The sequence below is a fragment of the Pelodiscus sinensis genome, chromosome 11 (genome assembly GCF_052426305.1).
Source record: "Pelodiscus sinensis isolate ZL-2025 chromosome 11, ASM5242630v1, whole genome shotgun sequence".
Classification (NCBI taxonomy): domain Eukaryota; kingdom Metazoa; phylum Chordata; order Testudines; family Trionychidae; genus Pelodiscus; species Pelodiscus sinensis.
The window spans coordinates 3701491-3720340 of NC_143062.1; the positions used below are offsets into that span (position 1 = coordinate 3701491).

The 18850-nt window shown below is 40.0% G+C and overlaps 1 protein-coding gene across 5 annotated transcripts in view; it reads right to left on the minus strand.

The window, feature by feature from the left end:
- Positions 1-18850, minus strand: part of CFAP92 (cilia and flagella associated protein 92 (putative)) — a 101494-nt gene that overhangs the window by 49737 nt on the left and 32907 nt on the right. For all 5 annotated transcript variants that reach the window (XM_075939716.2, XM_075939717.2, XM_089781358.1 and 2 more), the window contains 5 exons: positions 15019-15084; positions 11877-12084; positions 10446-10577; positions 6735-6825; positions 521-627 (listed from right to left, as the gene is read on the minus strand). In XM_075939716.2, coding sequence (XP_075795831.2) covers positions 521-627; positions 6735-6825; positions 10446-10577; positions 11877-12084; positions 15019-15084 — 604 coding nt within the window. The remainder of the gene's footprint in view (positions 1-520; positions 628-6734; positions 6826-10445; positions 10578-11876; positions 12085-15018; positions 15085-18850) is intronic.

Here is an 18850-nt window from a genome sequence, read left to right on the forward strand (position 1 = left end):
ACAACCTCTCATCTGACAATCATTTGACAATCGTAAGGGTCTTAGTGGTGGAACTGTGTACAATTTATAGAAATAAGTACATGTATATCCCTATCATTAAAATTAAGTATCTTGGGTATTGCCCTAGGTGTAGGTGCTATATTATTGTCTGTGCTAACTATCCTGTATACTGAAATAGATCTGTGTAACCTTGCCTCGGATTCCTTCCCCATCCCGGCATGAGCATTGCTTTCCTTCACTATTCTGTGTACAATAAAGTTAACAAGAGTTTATCTGAGGTGATTTTACTGGCTCCTCTTGTATCCAAAAGCCGAACCACATGACACTGAGGCACAGATAAGTGACTTGCTACAGGTGACATAAGAAATATGTGGAAGATTTGTGACCAGAATGCTGAGGCCATAATTCCTAGCCCTGTGCTCACACAACAATTACATCTGCATAAACATATCACACAGGCAGAATTTCATATTCCATTTATCTTTTAAAATCAGATCTTAGATATCATTCAAAAACTTACCACCTTGTAGATCTTTCCTGTCGGTTTGGCCTATGGAATTTTCCAAGTTGAACTTTGTTTTCTCTGGCTTTTTTGAAATCATATAATCTGAATAGTCAGCCATTGTACTATACAGAAAAAAAAGATATTTGCAGAAATATTTGTATAAAATAAACTTCAATTTTTTTAAATGGCTCATCTTCCCTTAATAGTGAGAGTGCAACTAATATTCAAAGGAGGTCTCCAAAATGAGACTGCTCAAACTGCATTGGGGTCTGCACTGGCAAGTACATGGCCTTATCATAGTGCATGATGCTAACATGTCCACCTCAAGCTCTAATTTAATTGTCCAAACGCTGGTTTAGACATCTTATTTAGGCACCTGAGCTTGAAAATTGAGCCCTTTCTGAAATGGCTTTATAATGATCTCATGTCAGCTCCAAGTTAGTGACAAATGAGCAAGGTTCTCTGGGAAAGGCGTAACAGCCATTTTCACGCTGTGTTCCACATTAAATCACTTGTAAACAGTCAGCTGTGCCCAGATTCATTGCCATTGATAACCATGATACTTCAAAGGATTGGCATGGCCCTGCGGCACTTCATGTTGGCACACTTAGAATAAGTTCCAAGAGACAGAGCATGAAGATCAAACACAGTAGTTGGAAGCAAGCATAACCACCCTCCCCCACTTATCCCCAACAACTGATGGCAACCTCTATGAGGGGAGATTGCATTGTAGTGCATGGTTGATCTATGGTGGGTGAATAAATATTGTACCAGGGCAGGTAAGTATCCCAAACAAATTTGTAAATCTGCACTTTTGGATAATTGCAATAAATATGGCAGGTAGTTTAGGACTAGCTATACCCCTTTTCCCAACACAGTCACCTCTCCTCAAGCCATGTGGAATGCAAATTCTTACACATTAGTCACATTCCTGTATATATGGTAGATTACCATCATTCTATCAAGTTTGTGTGGTGTCTAATATGTCAATATCCTCATTTAATACCAGACACTCAAGTTCACCATCTTAGCATTTAGATTTTTTATGTTTATGTACTAGCATTTATAGCATTTGTCAATATTTAGCTGTCTGGCCTCAGTCCCTGCCTGTACTGTATCAACTTCTAGCCATTCTTCTTTGCTAGGATATAGAGTATCCTCTTTAATAAATCCTCCCCAGAGGAATGTGTCTATCTGAATCATGTGCTCCTCTATACCCATTGGCTTTTCCTCAGCCTTTAGTTTAAAAACTCCTACATAACCTTTTTTACGTGAGAGCAATCTGGTTCCATTTTGGTTGATCATGGAATCAGAGAATACTAGAATTGGAAGGGACACTGAAAGATCATCAAGTCCTGTCCCCTGCCCTCATGGCAGGGCCAACCACCATCTAGATCATCCCTGACAGATGTTTATCTTAGCTGCTCTTAAATATCTCCAAAAATGGAGTTTCCACAACCTCCCTATTCAATTTATTCCAGTGCTTAACCACCCTGACAATTAGGAAGCTTTTTCTAATATCCATCCTAAACCTTCCTTGGTGCAATTTAAGCTCATTGCTTCTTGTCCTATCATCAGAAGTTACGGAGAATAATTTTTCTCCCTCCTCCTTGTAACACCTTTTTAGGTACTTGAAAACTGTTAGACTACGTCTACACTGGCATGAATTTCCGAAAATGCTTTTAACGGAAAAGTTTTCCGTTAAAAGCATTTTTGGAAAAGCGCGTCTAGATTGGCAGGATGCTTTTCCGCAAAAGCACTTTTTGCGGAAAAGCGTCCGTGGCTAATCTAGACGCGGTTTTCTACAAAAAAGCCCCGATCGCCTTTTTCGCGATCGGGGCTTTTTTGCGGAAAACAGTACTATGCTGTCTACACTGGCCCTTTTGCGCAAAAGTCTTTCAGAAAAAGACTTTTGCCCAGACGGGAGCAGCATACTTTTTCCGGAAAAGCACTGATGATTTTACATGAGATCATCAGTGCTTTTCCGGAAATTCAAGTGGCCAGTGTAAACAGCTGGCAAGTTTTTCCAGAAAAGCTGCTGATTTTCCAGAAAAACTTGCCAGTCTAGACACAGCCCTACAGTATTTCCTCTCAGTCTTCTCTTTTCCAAATTATACAAACCCAATTCTTTCAGTCTTCCCTCATACGTCATGTTTTCCAGAACTTTAATTTTTGTTGCCATTCTCTGGATCTTTTCCAATTTCTCCACATCTTTCCTGAAAAAATGTGGTGCCCAGAACTGGTCACTATACTACAGTTGAGGTCTAATCAGTGCAGAGTAAATCAGAAAAATTACTTCTCGTGTCTTGCTTACAATACCCCATTTAATGCAACCCAGAATATTTGCTGTTTTTGCAACAGTGTCACTCTGTTGACTCATATTTAGCTTGTGGTCCACTATGTCCTCTGCTGTTTTCCTTCATAGACAGTCACTTCCCATTTTGTATGTGTGAAACTGATTGTTCCTCCCTAAGTGGAGTACTTTGCATTTGTTCTTACTGAACTTCTTACTGTTTACCTCAGACCATTTCATTTAGGTGGACTGGAACCATCCTGTAAAGGCTTCTCCTTTCCCAAAAGTTTCCCCAGTCCCTAATAAACCTAAATCCCTCTTCTGCCCGTCATTGTCTCATCAATACATTGAGTCCCTGCAGTTCTGCCTCTCGAACAGGCTATGTATGTGAAACTGGAAGCATTTCCAAGAATGCTGCCATGGAAATGCTGGACTTCAATCTCTTACCTAGCAAACATCACAGTGCTCATTTCAAGATAGAAGACTAAGATTTCAACCACAGGGACTTTATACATGAACAAAGCTAAGCAAAACATTTTGCTGGGAATTTGGATAGAGGGTGGGTACAGAAAAGGAGTATTTTAGTACCAGTGGGATAGGGTCAGTTATAGAATCTATTTAACCTTCACGCCAAAGAGGCTAGGTATGATGGAGGAAGATTAAATTTAAATATTGTTAGTTTTTATGCTATTTTGTGAAGTTTTTAGTGAGTTAAGATATGGCCTATAAAAAAGAATTAATTAATTAATTAAAAAGGTGTGCTTCATACCCTGTGCATGATTCTCCTGGGGTGCCACAGTATGAAACAGATCATACACGCACACACATTTCTGCTTACTAATGCATATGTCAATGTGTACAATTACATTGTATCAGTTTTGTACCTTTCTCACATAGGCACAGGCAATGGTATGCCACAAAATACAACGATTTTTAAAAGGCTCTCAGAAGTTTGATAGGGAACCATATCATTTATGGGTATGAATTTATCCTGAATGATTAGTCAAATATGAATGGCTTGTGACATTTAAAAGAGTGATAAAATTGATGAGACCAAGTAAAATTGAATTTATATCCATGTGAGTCAATAATCATGTTGTACAAAATCTGTAGCAGCCAAAAAGATTAGAGGAAGCGTGGCTTACTGGGATCATTACCAGTGAACCAATACTGCAACATGGAAATGTCTGTGGAATTATCAGAATTTCCATTTAATTCTTGTGAATGGAGAGCAAATTGCTAGTGTGACTACAGCTTCAACAGGTTGTAAAAGTGTTCACTGAAATAAACTGGTTTCCTGAAGCAAGTCTGGTTATCAGCTCTGCAATGTAAGAAACTTTGAAAATCTGCTAATGACTTCTATCCTTTTAAAAAGGAACTACCATACTCGGGTAGAAAAATCATACTTGCCTCTAATGAATGTGAAATATTACAGGAATAAACTGATTGTGAATCAGAATGGTTATTATGGCCATTCTCCATGTATGGATCGGTCTTCTAAATGCTAAGGATATGCTACAACATGAATATATATAGGTCTAATTGAAATTAAACTAGGATTAAAAAACCTCACAGATTACTGACATATGAACTCAGCTAACTGAAGAAAGGTGTGTGTGTATGAGGGGGGATCAGAATTGTGTCCATATAGTCCTTAAAGGGAAAACTAGCTACTGGAACAATAAAGCTGAGTGTTTTTTATTGGCATGATTAAGAAAAGCATATGATTGTGTGTCTGAAGAAACATTTTCTATTCTGAATTCTGAGACAGACTTTCTACCTAATTTCACCAAGTTGCTTAACCTCACTCTCTGTCTCAGTTTCCCCATCTGTAAAATGGAGATACTACTTATTGCTATCATGGGGGCTCATGAGGTTAAACTCCATGACTGTGAAGTGCTTTGAAATCTTGAATAGAAGGTATTACACAAGTATGAAGTTTGAATAGTCAAATCTCAGTTAATTTTAAATAAATGTAGAGATTTTTGCATTCTTCCACAAACTACTGTTCCTAAGACATTCAGGTCAACTAAAAAAAAAACACCTGGTAAAGGAACCATTTGCTTTTTTTTCTTTTAAAAGCATACTGAATCTAATGGAATTCTGCAGGCATAATCCCTCTGATTTATGACCTCTCCAGGGAGAATTCTCTTTCATCATGTAATTTGCCTCAGATTCAGAACCATCAATTACACTTTAATTATGTGATTTAAGCATCCAAAATAATATCAAGTTATCTGATTAATGGGACAAAAACAAAACTGAGAAACAACTTCAGCATCATAAAGCAAGTTTAAATTCCTGTCACTTTCAGAATTTCTTACATCAGCAGTAACAGATATGGCTCATTGTTTAATACAGTCTCAGAGGGGTAGCCGTATTAGTCTGTCATTTTAATATGAAGTAGTCCTGTGGCTCCTTAGAGACTAACCAAAACATATAATCTTCAGCTTTCATGGGCAAAACCTACTTCATCATGAGTGGAAATAATAGAAAACAAGATATATATATATATATATATATATATATATATATATAACAGCAGAAGTACCTGTCAATTGTAGGACTTGTGTTAATGAGGCTAATTAAATGGGCTGGATGTGTCCCATTCATAGCTTTTGATGTGGAAATGTGATGTTAGAGGCAGGAGAAATTGGCTTTGTAATGTGTGCAGTTAATGTATTTATTCAAGCCCAGGCTAACAGTGTCATATTTGAGGATGAATTCCAGTTCTGCAGACTCTATCTGTAACTGTTTTGTGGCTCTGGGGGAGGGGAGAGAGGTTAGGTTAGGGGGAGATGGGATGCAAATTAGACATATCGCAATTGCTAATGAAGCAGGGATTTAAATCTCTCCCGCTTCATTAGCATAAAAATGGCTGCCGCTTTTTTTTCAGCACGGAGCTTTGCCGGGAAAAAGCGCCAGTCTAGACGGGGATCTTTCGGAAAATAAAGCCTTTTCTGAAAGATCCCTTATCCCTCTTATAATCAGGAATAAGGGATCTTTCAGAAAAGGCCTTATTTTCCGAAAGATCCCCGTCTAGACTGGCGCTTTTTTCCGGCAAAGCTCCGTGTCGGAAAAAAGCGGCAGCCATGTTCATGCAAATGAAGCGGGGGAGATTTAAATCACCGCTTCATTTGTAATTGCGCTGTGTCTAATCTGCATCTCTTTTCCGCAAAAGGGGTGCAGTCTAGACACAGCCATTATGTAAGAGAGAAGAATACAAATAAAGTAAGAAAAAATAAATAAAGTTCTTTGCATACTAAAGTTAGGCATATAGCTAAGAAGAGACAGGAATTTATAGCACTGCATTCTCATAGGCAACAGGTGTCTAAACGTCTCACGCTTTCACCACAACCTCTCAATAAAAGACCCATCTGACATACTTTAAAAAAAAAAGCTTTGTCCTTCTCAGCTTCCTCAGAGATATCACCTATTTCCACATAGTCAGCCACTACGCTCCACACTCTAGTCATTTCATCTCTCTTGCCAAGAGCCTAGTTACCACATTTTCTAGTGCAAGTATCTAGTTTTGTTCACACTGCTTAATTCTGGCAATTCTGAATCCACTAGACTTAGCTGAATGGAAAAGTAAGTGTTTGGAAATAAAATGTTTATATAAAATGTTAAAAATTAAATATTTTTTAATTTTATACAAGTAACATTCATATTTTTGTAAAGGGTATTTTTCCCAAAATATGCCATAGTTTGATATTTTGGTCCAAATGGCATTTTAAGCATGTTGTTTCTTTGTAATAGTTTCTATGATTTTAACAGAAGTGAATGCAAAAGGCCAGAGTAATGCTCTAAAATCAGAGCATAACCATGACAAACCTTGCAAAACCAGCTGCTTATAATTTTGTTAAAATTGTGTAAGCATATCCCAAGACAAGTGTGCTAATAACTTCCATAGTGGTACACAGAAGAGATTCTTACCTTGTGGAAAAAGGAATTAAAGGCTCGAAACCACAAAGGGGTGCTGGTACCTCATATACTTCAGCTTCTTCTGGTAAAGACTTACTTTCCCCTGAGGTAAAAGCAGGTTTCACGTTTGTTACTAACATCTCCTTTTTTTAGAGCATCCCATAAGAGTAGTCAAAATATAAGTTAAATTTACCTGTGAAAAACCTCATCTATTTCACCTGTGTCTGCTTCTCCTAAACTGAACTTTGATAAGCCCAAAATCCCCAAAACTAGGGATGTGAAAAGTTAACCGACAAGCATCACCTGTAACAGGCAATGCGTACTGGTTAACTGGTGGGGGCTGAAGTAGCTTCCAACCCACTGCAGGCAGAGGGCTGTGTTCCAGCCTGGTCAGAGCACCTCGTGTCCATGACAGGCCCTGGCACGCTCTGGGCAGGGACTGTTTCGGCAAGTGGAGAGGTGGTGGGGGGCACTTCAGCCTGCCGCCAATTTAATCTGTTAACTGCTTAAACACTATGTTTAATTGGTTAACCAATTAAATGAGATTTTATGTCCCTACCCAGACCTAAATAAGGTAAAGGTAAAGCATAGTCACAATATGCAAAATATAAGCATAGGCTTATCGCAGGGCTACTCAACTTTGGAAGTCCCAGGGGCCACAATGATACTCACAGCACATGCTGAGGGCCGCAACTTAAGTGTGGTTGCATATACATGAAAATATATATGTAAATATATGCAAATAGCTTCTTTCACACTGAGGGGCATGAATACAAAAATTAAGGCAAGACTACACAACATGCAGGCTCCATTTATACACTGCTGATATTAATAACATGCACTATTTACCCAATGTCCACCCATATGACAGCACTTTTAATGAGCAATGATAGTCCAAGAATTTAACTACTAAAATGCATCTCAACAGAAGACCATTATGTTGACTACTTTTTGTTTTAGCTCCCACCCACAGGCTGCAAACAAACGGGCTGCAGGCCACATGTGGTCTGTGGGCCGTGTGTTGAGTAGCTCCGGCTTATTGGGTAGTTAACTAGTCAACTATTCCCTTACATCCCTACAACAGACATTTTGCAGACCTGGCTAAAGCCCACTTGGGGTCCGTGTGTGTGGACTGACATGATGGCTGGGTGCAATCCCCTGTGCTCTTGAGCAGTAGGGCTGTTAACGGTCAATAGGGACAAACTAGAGGAGGCTCACCAGGCCCTTTTTCCTCTCTTGCATAGTGCCGGGAAAGATTTAGACCCAAGAGGGGAGAAATACATTTGAGTGTAATATTGATATATGCGTAAGGTATCATGTACCACTCATAGCCAAGCTAACTCATCATGCTGTAGAGGAGATAATTACTCTTAGCAAAGAATTCCCTTCAAGGAAATCTAGGTTTTATTGCAACTTGGAGCTAGAGAATCCCTCTGTGTCAAACAAAACTCTAAGCCCTCACCATAGGCACAAATGCTTCTTTATGATATAAAGTTCTCCCGAGATGTTGGTTACATATGAATAATAGCTTGTGTGTGTAAACCAGTTTACAGCAACATTACACACCTAACTCTCTATTTAGCTGAAACTGGAAGAGAACTTATTTCAATAAGAAAAATGCAATTGTTCAAGTAAAAATTTGCCCAAGACACTGTAAAGAAAAGTTACATGTTGCAGGCAACAAGAAGCCAATGTTGTTTGCAGATGATACCAAACTGCTCAAGATAGTTAAGGCCAAAGCAGACTGTGAACTGCTTCAAAAAGATCTCACCAAACTAAGTGACTGGGCAACAAAATAGCAAATGAAATTTAATTTTGATAAATGTAAAGTAATACACATTGGAAAAAAAATCCCAACTATACATACAATATAATGGGGACTAATTTGGCTACAACTACCCAAGAAAGAGATCTTGAAGTCATTGTGGATAGTTCTCTGAAAACAGCCACTCAGTGTGCAGCAGCAGTCAAAAAAGCAAATAAAATGTTAGGAATCATTCAAAAAGGAATAGAGAATAAGACAGAAAATACCTTATTGCCTCGATAGAAAACCATGGTACGCCCACATCTTGAATACTATGTACAGATATGTTTGCCTCATCTCAAAAAAGATATATTGGCATTAGAAAAGTTTCAGAGAAGGGCAACAAAAATTAGAGGTTTGGAATGGATCCCATATGAAAAGAGATTAAAAAGACTTGGACTTTTCAGCTTAGAAAAGTGGAGACTAAGGGGGGATATGATAGAGGTCTATAAAATCATGACTGGTGAATAAGAAAAAGTTATTTATTTGTTCCCACAATATAAGAACTAGGGGTCACCCTTTAAAACAAACAAAAGGATGTTTTTCTTCATTCAGCGCACAGTCAACCTCTGGAACTCCTTGCCAGGGGATGTGGCGAAGGCTAGGACTTTAACAAGGTTAAAAAAAAGAGCTAGATAGATTCATGGAGGTCAACAGCTATTAGCCAGGATGGGTAGGAATGGTGTCCCTAGCCTCTGTTTGTCTGGATATGGGTGACAGGAGAGGGATTATGTGAGGATTACCTATACTGTTCCTTCCCTTTGGAGCATCTGGTATTGGCCACTGTTGGCAGACAGAATACTGGGCTAGATAGACCTTTGGTCTGACCCAGTATGGCCGTTTTAATGTTCTTATGTGCACACCAATACAGACGAGAAGCCAGAATTATCATTCTGTTCCAAACCTACAGGCTTCTACCACTTACACTGTCTCCCTGGCAGATCACAGCTGCAGGTCCATTATCCCCTATGTGGATCAGCCACTAGATGGCACTATTGCCAATACACAAGTATATACATACAAGAGCCAGTATATTACATTGGGGATAATATCCCCCACTGAAAAATTTTCCACTGGATCTTTAATAATGAACTTTAGAATCGAGAATCTCAGTTTTACTCCTCCATAGCCTAAGAGGAACAAACAAAATTCTAATACTACAATGTTTCATTAATAAAAAACAGGAAAGTACTTCCCTAAGACACATTTCAGGTCAGAATAGGGTTTTGGAGGTCCACAGGAGGTTCCTCTCCAAATAGTGCTATTTGTTACAAACAAAAACTGTGTTAAAAGTCCATGACAAAGTGCATACTCAAGCACAGACAGTTCTGGCATTTCCTAATTTTTGTGTGCTTGACTCTGCACCCTTAACATTCTTTTAACAGTTTTTTGTGTGCAATTCCCTAGGTTTATAAAAAAAAGGCAAACTAAAAAGACAGATCCCCTCATGTGGTATCCTACTGAACCCTACACAGGTCATCTGCAGGGTTGGAACCTTTAGATTCACATCAAAGTCCTTTGCCACTTCAGCTAACAAAGTAACTGTTGGCAGGAGTTGGGGGTTCAGAAAAACTTTTCCAGTGGGCTTCGGAGATATTTGCTGGCAGATGAATGGTCAAATTCAGGGGAAAGTGCTCTCTACTGGGTATACAATCCTTCCGTCCTTTCCCCCTTACCTAATACCTTCTACCTGCATCCTGTCCAGCCTTGTGTCAGACACTCATCTCAGGTCAGCCCTCACTTCAGGCTCTGCATCCATGTTTTTTAGTCTCCCTGCCTCATCAGTTGCAATATCTTCCTCAGGGCTCTTAAATGAGTCCCAGCCTTTTCAGTCCCTAACTTCCAGCTCCCACCCCAGTTTCCTACCCTGAGCTTCTTATCCCAGGATCCCCCCCTAGCCCATATTCAGATTACTCTACCTGCTGCAAAACCCACGGCAGGTTTCTCTGGTGCAATGGCTACCTTCACACCTTTCATTTTAATACTGCTGAGTTCTGGCTGATTGTCCTCGAAGAGTTTTCTTTGCAATAACACCGTATATTTTACCCCACCTGGAGAGAAAAAAAGGTAACAAGAAATTGCCATTCAGACTTCATCATTTTCCCTTACTTTTATAGTATTTTTTCTGTTATTCAGACCTCACTTTTGGGCCACTGCAGGGAAAGTATATCCTCCACATCATGCTCTTCCTTCCCCTATGATCCAAGGGAACCCATTTTATGAGCTCCCTACTCTGTGGGTTTGGAGGTGAAAGTCAAGCAAGGTGAAGAGTCAAGAAGGTTCTCTCCAAAACCTGCAAAGGCTGTGAGCAGAAGTGGTTTTCACTCTCTGTGCTGTATATTATAACACAATCTGAGGGGGTAACTGAGGTTCACAGGAGTTCACAGTAGATTACTCCAGCCAGGGAGGTAAGAAGCCATGGGAACAGATGACAGAAATTGACCTCTCCACATAGATTCTTTATGGAATGAGAGCTTAGGAGGTGGAACCTCTGGCCTCTTGCCCTTTTTGCCTTCACCCTGATGCATAAGTGATGGCCCCAAACCCTCATGCCCTCCAGAAGAATCAGCAGGAAACACTGAGTGAAAACATATGAATTTCCACTCCCACCAATGGCTGTTTCCTGGTGCATGAGAATTACATGGTTGGACTGCTTTGACAAATAGGAATCTAAAGCTCCAGTAAAGACTCCTAGTAACAGATCCTTCATTCTGACAGAACTTTTAGTATTTGTTCAAATATTTTATTTGATAATGGTAATTCCTTTTTAAAAATCCACAGTGTAGCCAGTACTTAAAATCCATATACACAAATATCTGGAGGGATAAGGATAATTTTTTATTTTATAGAAATATACAGGCTCAGAAGAGCTTTCCTGAGCAAATACAGCAATTTGAATACTATTAGCATAAGAAAATCAGAAAAGAAGATGAGTGCAACTTTTAAACAAAAGTACTCCCTCACTACACAAAAGGGCCCCAATCATTAACTAAAAGGAAAAAAGAAAAACCCAGATTATAAATCTGATTCTGCAGTTCTACATATGAAAGATTTCAGAGATCTATCTCTAAGTTTGCTGGGGGCAAACATGAAATGTTTGTTAAAATATGAGCAAACAGCAATAATTCTAATAGGGCTCTCATAACACAAATCTGAAATTATCATCTAATGAATGATTAAACAGTGAGCACATTTAAGTTGATGATGAAAAACAGAAGTAATACTATGATGAATTATTGCAATCTGGTATTAAAACTAAAAATATCGTTTTGTTTTCTTGTTTGTGCTAGGCTTCCTTTCTCATAATACATTTTATTAGGAGCGTGGTTATATATTAGTACATAACTTACCAATATCATCAGAATCCTCTACCTGTAAATTCTGAGCCCCAGGTTTACTAAACTTAGCTTTTGCAGAAACTTTGTCCTTGGTATCCCATATTGTAAGAATTACTTTGTGATCTCTCAGTTTTATTAGAAACTCATTGGTAACATTAATATCAATACTGTGGGTCCACGACACCCATATTTTGTCATTTTCAAACCATGGTTTCACAACCTAGTAAGAATACAAAGTTGAAAAACATTAATGAATGTGAGAAGTACTGAAGAAAGAATCACATATTGAGCATTTTGTTACCATTTGTCATTTAGCCAGAGATATTGCAAGAAAAGGACCCATATTTTAATTGAATTGTTAAAGAGCCTTAGAATTATAAAATATCAGACAGGAGGTCTTGAAACTTTAAAATGTTTAATTGATTCAAGGGAGCGTGGATTACACAGCCTCTAGATGAGACAGGATAAAGCATGATATACCACCCCATAAGATTCTTCCCACTCACAGAGCTATTGGCCATCAGCTGGGAAAGGGCTAACAAACAACATTAATAAAAGTGTGTGCTAAAGACGAAATACATTTTTTTAAAATGTAAATTAAAATCAAGTCATGCTGGGGGTTATCAGATCGCTTTAAAGAGATCTTGTGCCTAATTATGAGTCCGTGTGTTAGCTGATTGTCATAGCAGCACATTTTATTGGACTAAGTCAAAATGGCCATATCAAACCAAGTTCAGATTATGCCAAAATGTAGGATCACAACAGAAGTTAAACTGCCATTAAGAGGAAGAATATATACTGAAGACTAAATAATACAAGAGTGTATGTAGACATTTTTAAATATTGACTTGGTATACATGAAATAAAAACACAAGTGCTAAAATCCATCACGTATTCCACAATACACTATGTCATGTGTCTTTGCCTTCTAGGGATATAACTCTGACATCTTTTATCAACATGCACTTAACTTTAAAGCACTGTGTTGTTTGGCCAGCAGATGGAAAAGAAAACCTGAATAGCAAAGAAATGGCTAAATATCAGACAACCAATCAGAAGGACTAGGAACATACAGGAAAACATGACAAAGGCAAGATACAAATTGGCCTTTGTGCATCCAAATGGGGAACCTAAAGCCCAGGCTTGCCTACATACAGCCCTCGATGCTCAGGCTGGTGCTCCTTCCAGTTGCTGGAGTTACTAGCATGGGCTTGGGGGGGTGGTCGGGATTTTTTTTTTCTTCTCATTTGTGTGCAGCCCCCAACTGGTTTTTTTCTGTGGGTCAGCAGCCTCTGACCCAAGAAAGTTTCCCCACCCTTGCACTCTATGAATAAGATACTATATAAGCCAAGTGAAAATGTAAAGCCCGCAACTCTTACTCATGGGAAAAGTTAATGAGCCTACCCATGTGATGAAGGTGAGTGAGCAGGATTTGGTCCTAAATCTATTTCCTCCCCTCAAAAACAAAGCAAAATAAACTTTTCAGATTCATATTTAAAAGCACACATTTGATTTTTTACATGCCCATCCACAAACAGTATGTTATAAGAAACTTAAGTGGAAGCTAATTTGCCAAGACAGCTTGAGCCAATAAAATTACTGGGACTGCTTTGATAAATAAGGTCTGCAGGATCATGGAACAACACATTTCATTTGTATGTGTTAACCATGCTCTCTGGAACATCATTCCTGAGCGCCCTCTTTCCTCACCCAACCCCTAATCCTTCCTTTATTTACAGAGGATCTTAAATGGCCTAACATAAAATAGGAGATATTTATTTCTAACCATCATAATATCACCTATTGGACAGAGAAAAAAGTATAACATAAGCTTTGCTTCTTTTTCACTGGCTGATTCTTTGCTGCTCAGCTCCCTCCATCTCACCGATTCTCCTCATCCCATTTCAAAGCACTGCTTAAAAAACATGTCCTCTAGGTTTCTTCCCACAAAAAAGGCTCAGACCTTCTTTACTTTTCTGATTGTTGTTTGCAGTGTTGTTAAAGCCATATTGATCCCAGGATATGAGAAAGGCAAGGTGGATGAGGCAATATCTTTTATTGGACCAACTTCTGTTGATCGGAACAAGCTTTTGAGCTTCACAGAACTCTTCTTCAAGAACACCCTCTTCTAGCCGTTAAACAACTCCCCAGCCTCTCCAAGATCATCAGTCAGAAGCTAGCTCCCTGCAGACCAGGGTAAGCCAATTCAAAGAGGCACCAGACCCGTTCATAGAAACAGGTGCAAAACCTGCCCACATGACTCCTGCTCTGATGATCAATACTCTCCACAACACACCTTTCAAGACTGATGAGTCTAACAGCAACATGTGTCTATCACATCAGGCGGTGCATGTCGTCCAGTGCATTGAACATCCCAATAACAGCAATCCCTATGTTCTCAAGTAAACTTACATGGAACAATGATAAAGAGACAAAAACACCTGATCACTCCATATCTGGCCTCTCAGTCTTTGTCCTCAAAGGAAACCTGCACTACATCTTCAAAAGAGGAGCATGGGAACTTAAATTCATAACTCTGCTAGTGGCTAAAAATCATGGACCTCACCCTCTTTGTGTCTTACTTTTCACAATCATTCACACCTCACATTCTTTAGAAGTCTCATTTCTACTGTGGCTTCATAGAAAACATATATATGAAGGATAGTTTAAAACTATTATAGCCTAATATGGATGGACTCCTGCATTAACTGTTATCCAAACATTTCCATTCTAAAGGTGCATTTTCTCTTTTAAATAACTCTCCCAATGCATTACCTTTTTTGGTTGAAATTTAGTGTACCTGTTTTTAATCAAGGGGCAAATTCATTTTCCCCTGAAAATCTCACTACATAGAGTTCTGTTCTCATACACAAAAAGAAAAAATTCAGTTTTCCAAAGAAATTTTGTTCTCCTTTATTTCATTTGGTAGAGTTCCTCACTAAAAGGTGTAAGAAACCAAATGGCAAGTTCATAGTGCCTGTCCCATCAATGCCTGAGAGTAAAAATACTCCTGCCTCTTTCACTATATGGTTTATATGGAATGCAATGAGTGAGACATCAGGTTACACGTTAAACAAACAATACATTTATTAAGGCATTCAGAGTCTACTATTCTCCACCCCTAAAACTCTTTCACAGTTTTATATTCACTCACTGAAGAAATCACTGTTATCGATCGTTTCAGCCGGGTGCGCTCTGCTTGCATCTGTGCAGTCGATGGCTAACAGACAACAGGATAAAAAGGGAGAAGATGGCAAAAACAGGAAGGAAAAAGGAAGAAAAGGAAAAGTGAAATAACAAAGTAAAAGTAATTTAACTGCACTCTTTCAGGCTGATATACATTTCTATCATTCATATAAACTGAGCATTTTAACTACAGATGTGACTTATGTATATTTATTATATACTGCCAGACATACCAATAACAATGATTTAGAAAAAAATCAGCAACCACAAATTCACTAAGTTGCACTTCTTAAGGAATGCACAGGTTTATAGACCTCATTTGACAGAACATACTTGAGAATTTCAGCAATGTATTCACAGTTCCCGTTGTGACTGTGGGAACCAAGGGCAGTATGAAAAAAACAGCTATCAAAAGGAGGAGGAGAACACCAACATTAACATTTCCAGCCCCTGTTCAATGTTAATCACTCATAAATGGGCAGGGCAGAATTCACTGTCATATTAAAGGGCAATGGCTTCTGAGCAGCAAACAGACTTTCATCCACAATTATCAACTACGCCCTTCACATGGAGGCCAATTCATTTAATTTTTCAAGATGGATCTCATTAAGTTGTGCTCTTAAGGTGAAAGGAAGCTCAGCGAACTGTGCCAAAGACTGAAGTTGCTTACAGGCAGTCCCCGGGTTACGTACAAGATAGGGACTGTAGGTTTGTTCTTAAGTTGAATCTGTATGTAAGTCGGAACTGGCGTCCAGATTCAGACACTGCTGAAACTGACCGCCAGTTCTGACTTACATACAGAATCAACTTAAGAACCCCAGGCGTCCCCAAGTCAGCTGCTGCTGAAACTGATCAGCAGCTGATTCCAGGAAGCCCGGGGCAGAGCAACTCTGCCTGGGGCTTCCTGTAGTCAGCGCTGGTCAGTTTCAGCAGAAGCTGACTTGGGACGCCTGGAGCAGAGCAGCTGGGGTGCTACTGGGTTGCTCCAGTAGCGCCGCTCCTCGGTGCTACTGGACCAACCCAGCAGCACCCCATCTGCTCTGCCCCAGGCGTCCTGTTTCAGCCGCTGCTGAAACTGACCAGCAGCGGCTGAATCAGGACCTGGGGCAGAGCAGCTGGGGTGCTGCCGGGTTGGTCCAGTAGTGCCCACGGGCGCTGCAGGACCAATCGGCAGCGCCCCAGCTGCTCTGCCCCAGAGTCCAAAACAAAAGCCTGGTCTGCTGGGGGGGGGGGGGGAGCACACTAGCTGCGCCCCCCCCCCCCAGCAGACCAGGGACACGGGGAGCAGAGCCGCAGCGGCAGCGGGGTGCCGCGCCTCTGAGGCTTTGCCAGAGCAAAGCCTCAGAGGCGCAGGGAACCGCCGCTGCTGCCGCTTCAGTCTGGGTGCCTGTGGTCTGCTGGGGACGGTCCCCTTTTGCTCTGGCAAAGCCTCAGAAGCGCGGGAACCCGCCCGGTGCCCCTGGTCTGCTGGAGACGGTCTCCAGCAGACCAGGGGCACCGGAGCAGCTTACGAACAGGGCTTTCTCGCCCCGACCTCCGGGGCGAGAAAGCCCCGTTCGTAAGTGCGGATCCGACATAAGTCGGATCCGCGTAAGTCGGGGACTGCCTGTACTTGTCATTCCTCCCTTTTTTCTGCTCTTACTGAAGCAGCGCTGTAATTTTTCACTACAGAATTCCTGGCATCATACAGCAGCATCTGTGTACTAGTGCGCTAGATAACAGTGGACTGTCGGTACTGAAGATGTATCACTCCAGGAGCAAGTGTTCTGAAGGAGTTGGTGAAAATGTGACAACTAAAAATGGTTTACATTGAAGTGGTTTACATTGGTATTAGGGGATAATTTGGAAATCACCTTTTCTGGATAGGACGAGTCCTTATGGATAGTGATTGTAGGGAGAACTGACTAGGGCTTGTTTATGCTGGGAAATTACAGTGCTGAAACTTTCTTGCTCAGGAGTGTGAAAGATCATGCTCTCTGGGCACAGCAAGTTTCAGCACAGTAACTTGCCTGTGTAGACAAGCTCCTTATGTTTGGAGTTACACCTCCCATGGAGGTGGTTTTCCTACACTCTCCCCCTGTGCTGGAGCCACAACCACATCATCACGTTACAGCGCTTTAATGTTCTGAGTGTAGACAAGGCCTAAAAAAGACTTAAAGGATTTGACTTCTACCCACTATAGTCAGTGGCTTATGGTTAGCAGATGACAAAAAATGCATAAGAACATAAAAACATAAAAAGTATTATCAGTGATTAACACTGCAAACTTCTCTAGGGCTATGTCTAGACTGCAGGCTTCTTTCGAAAGAGGCTCTTTCGAAAGCATCTTTCGAAAGAGCCTCTTTCGAAAGAGAGCGTCTAGACTGCACGGAGAAATTTCGAAAAAGCGGCTTGCTTTTTCGAAAGAAAGCATCCAGTGAGTCTGGATGCTCTCTTTTGAAGAAGCCCTATTTACATTGAAGAACGCCTTCTTTCGAAAGAGGAACTTTCGAAAGAAGGCGTTCTTCCTCGTGAAAGGAGGTGTACCGCCATCAAAAGAAAAGCCGCGTTCTTTCGAATTAATTTTGAAAGAACGCGGCTTGAGTCTGGACGCAGGGGAAGTTTTTTCGAAAAAAGGCTACTTTTTTCGAAAAAACCCCTGAATCTGGACACAGCCTAAGGGTGTGTCTAGACTACAGAGTTTTGTCGACAAAAGTGGACTTTTGTAGACAAAACTATACCTGCGTCTACACTACCGCTGAGTTCTGTCGACATAACGTCGACAGAACTCAGCAGTTTTGTCGACGCTGGTAAACCTCATTTTACGAGGCATAACACCTTCTGTCGACAGAGTTCTGTCGACAGAAGGTGTTATTGCATGTAGGGTTGTGTCTAGACTACAGGGTTTTGTCGACAAAGCAGCTTGCTTTGTCGACAGAACTAAATGTGTCTAGACGCTCTTAGTCGACAGAAGTTTTGTCGACAAAACCCTGTAGTTTAGACGTACCCTAAGTGACAATATAAAAGCACAAGCATAAAAGATAGGGCCAAGTTCTTTATTTTATTGTTAGTTTAGAAAACAATCCACTTTATAAATGAGGGAAAATAAATGGGGGTGGGAATTGAGAACTCTTTATGCAACAACACATAACTTTTTCGCGTTTTCATAACAAGTAGGGTTTTCCCTCAATTAACTCTTTAAAAAATGAATCTTTTTTAACACAAAAATCTCTAAAGTGTTCAATCAATTCTGACTACATTCTCTATTTGAATTTGAAAAATCTACAAATTAAATCATTCATGTTGAAAGATTAGAAGGGGAAATGATTAATTACATTTTCAAAGGGAATATTCAAAATATTGTATTAATTTCTCCCGTACACCTCAACTCTCACAATTATTGGGAGCTGAGGGTGCTCAACAGCTTGCATAACAGAGCCAAAAGTTTGTGAAATACTCTTTGTACAAAAACATGTTACAAATGCATCCTTATGAAAGCATATTCCAAATTAATTCCTGGAGTACTGTAAATTATGAGTCCCTATATACTCATTTTTGGAGCTTTGATTTAAACAAGTCTATAATATAAAGCATTTCTACATTAGTATAGGCTGAACCAATAATATCCTATGGGATATTAGTCTCAGAGGGGTAGCTGTGTTTAGTCTGTAACTGAAAAAAACAACTAATAGTTCAGCAGCATCTTAGAGACTAACAACCATCTACATTTTTTGTTAGTCTCTAAGGTGCTGCAGAACTATTTGTTCTTTTTTTTAAAATTTTCTATGGGATACTAGGGATTTATTAGGAAACTACTAGGA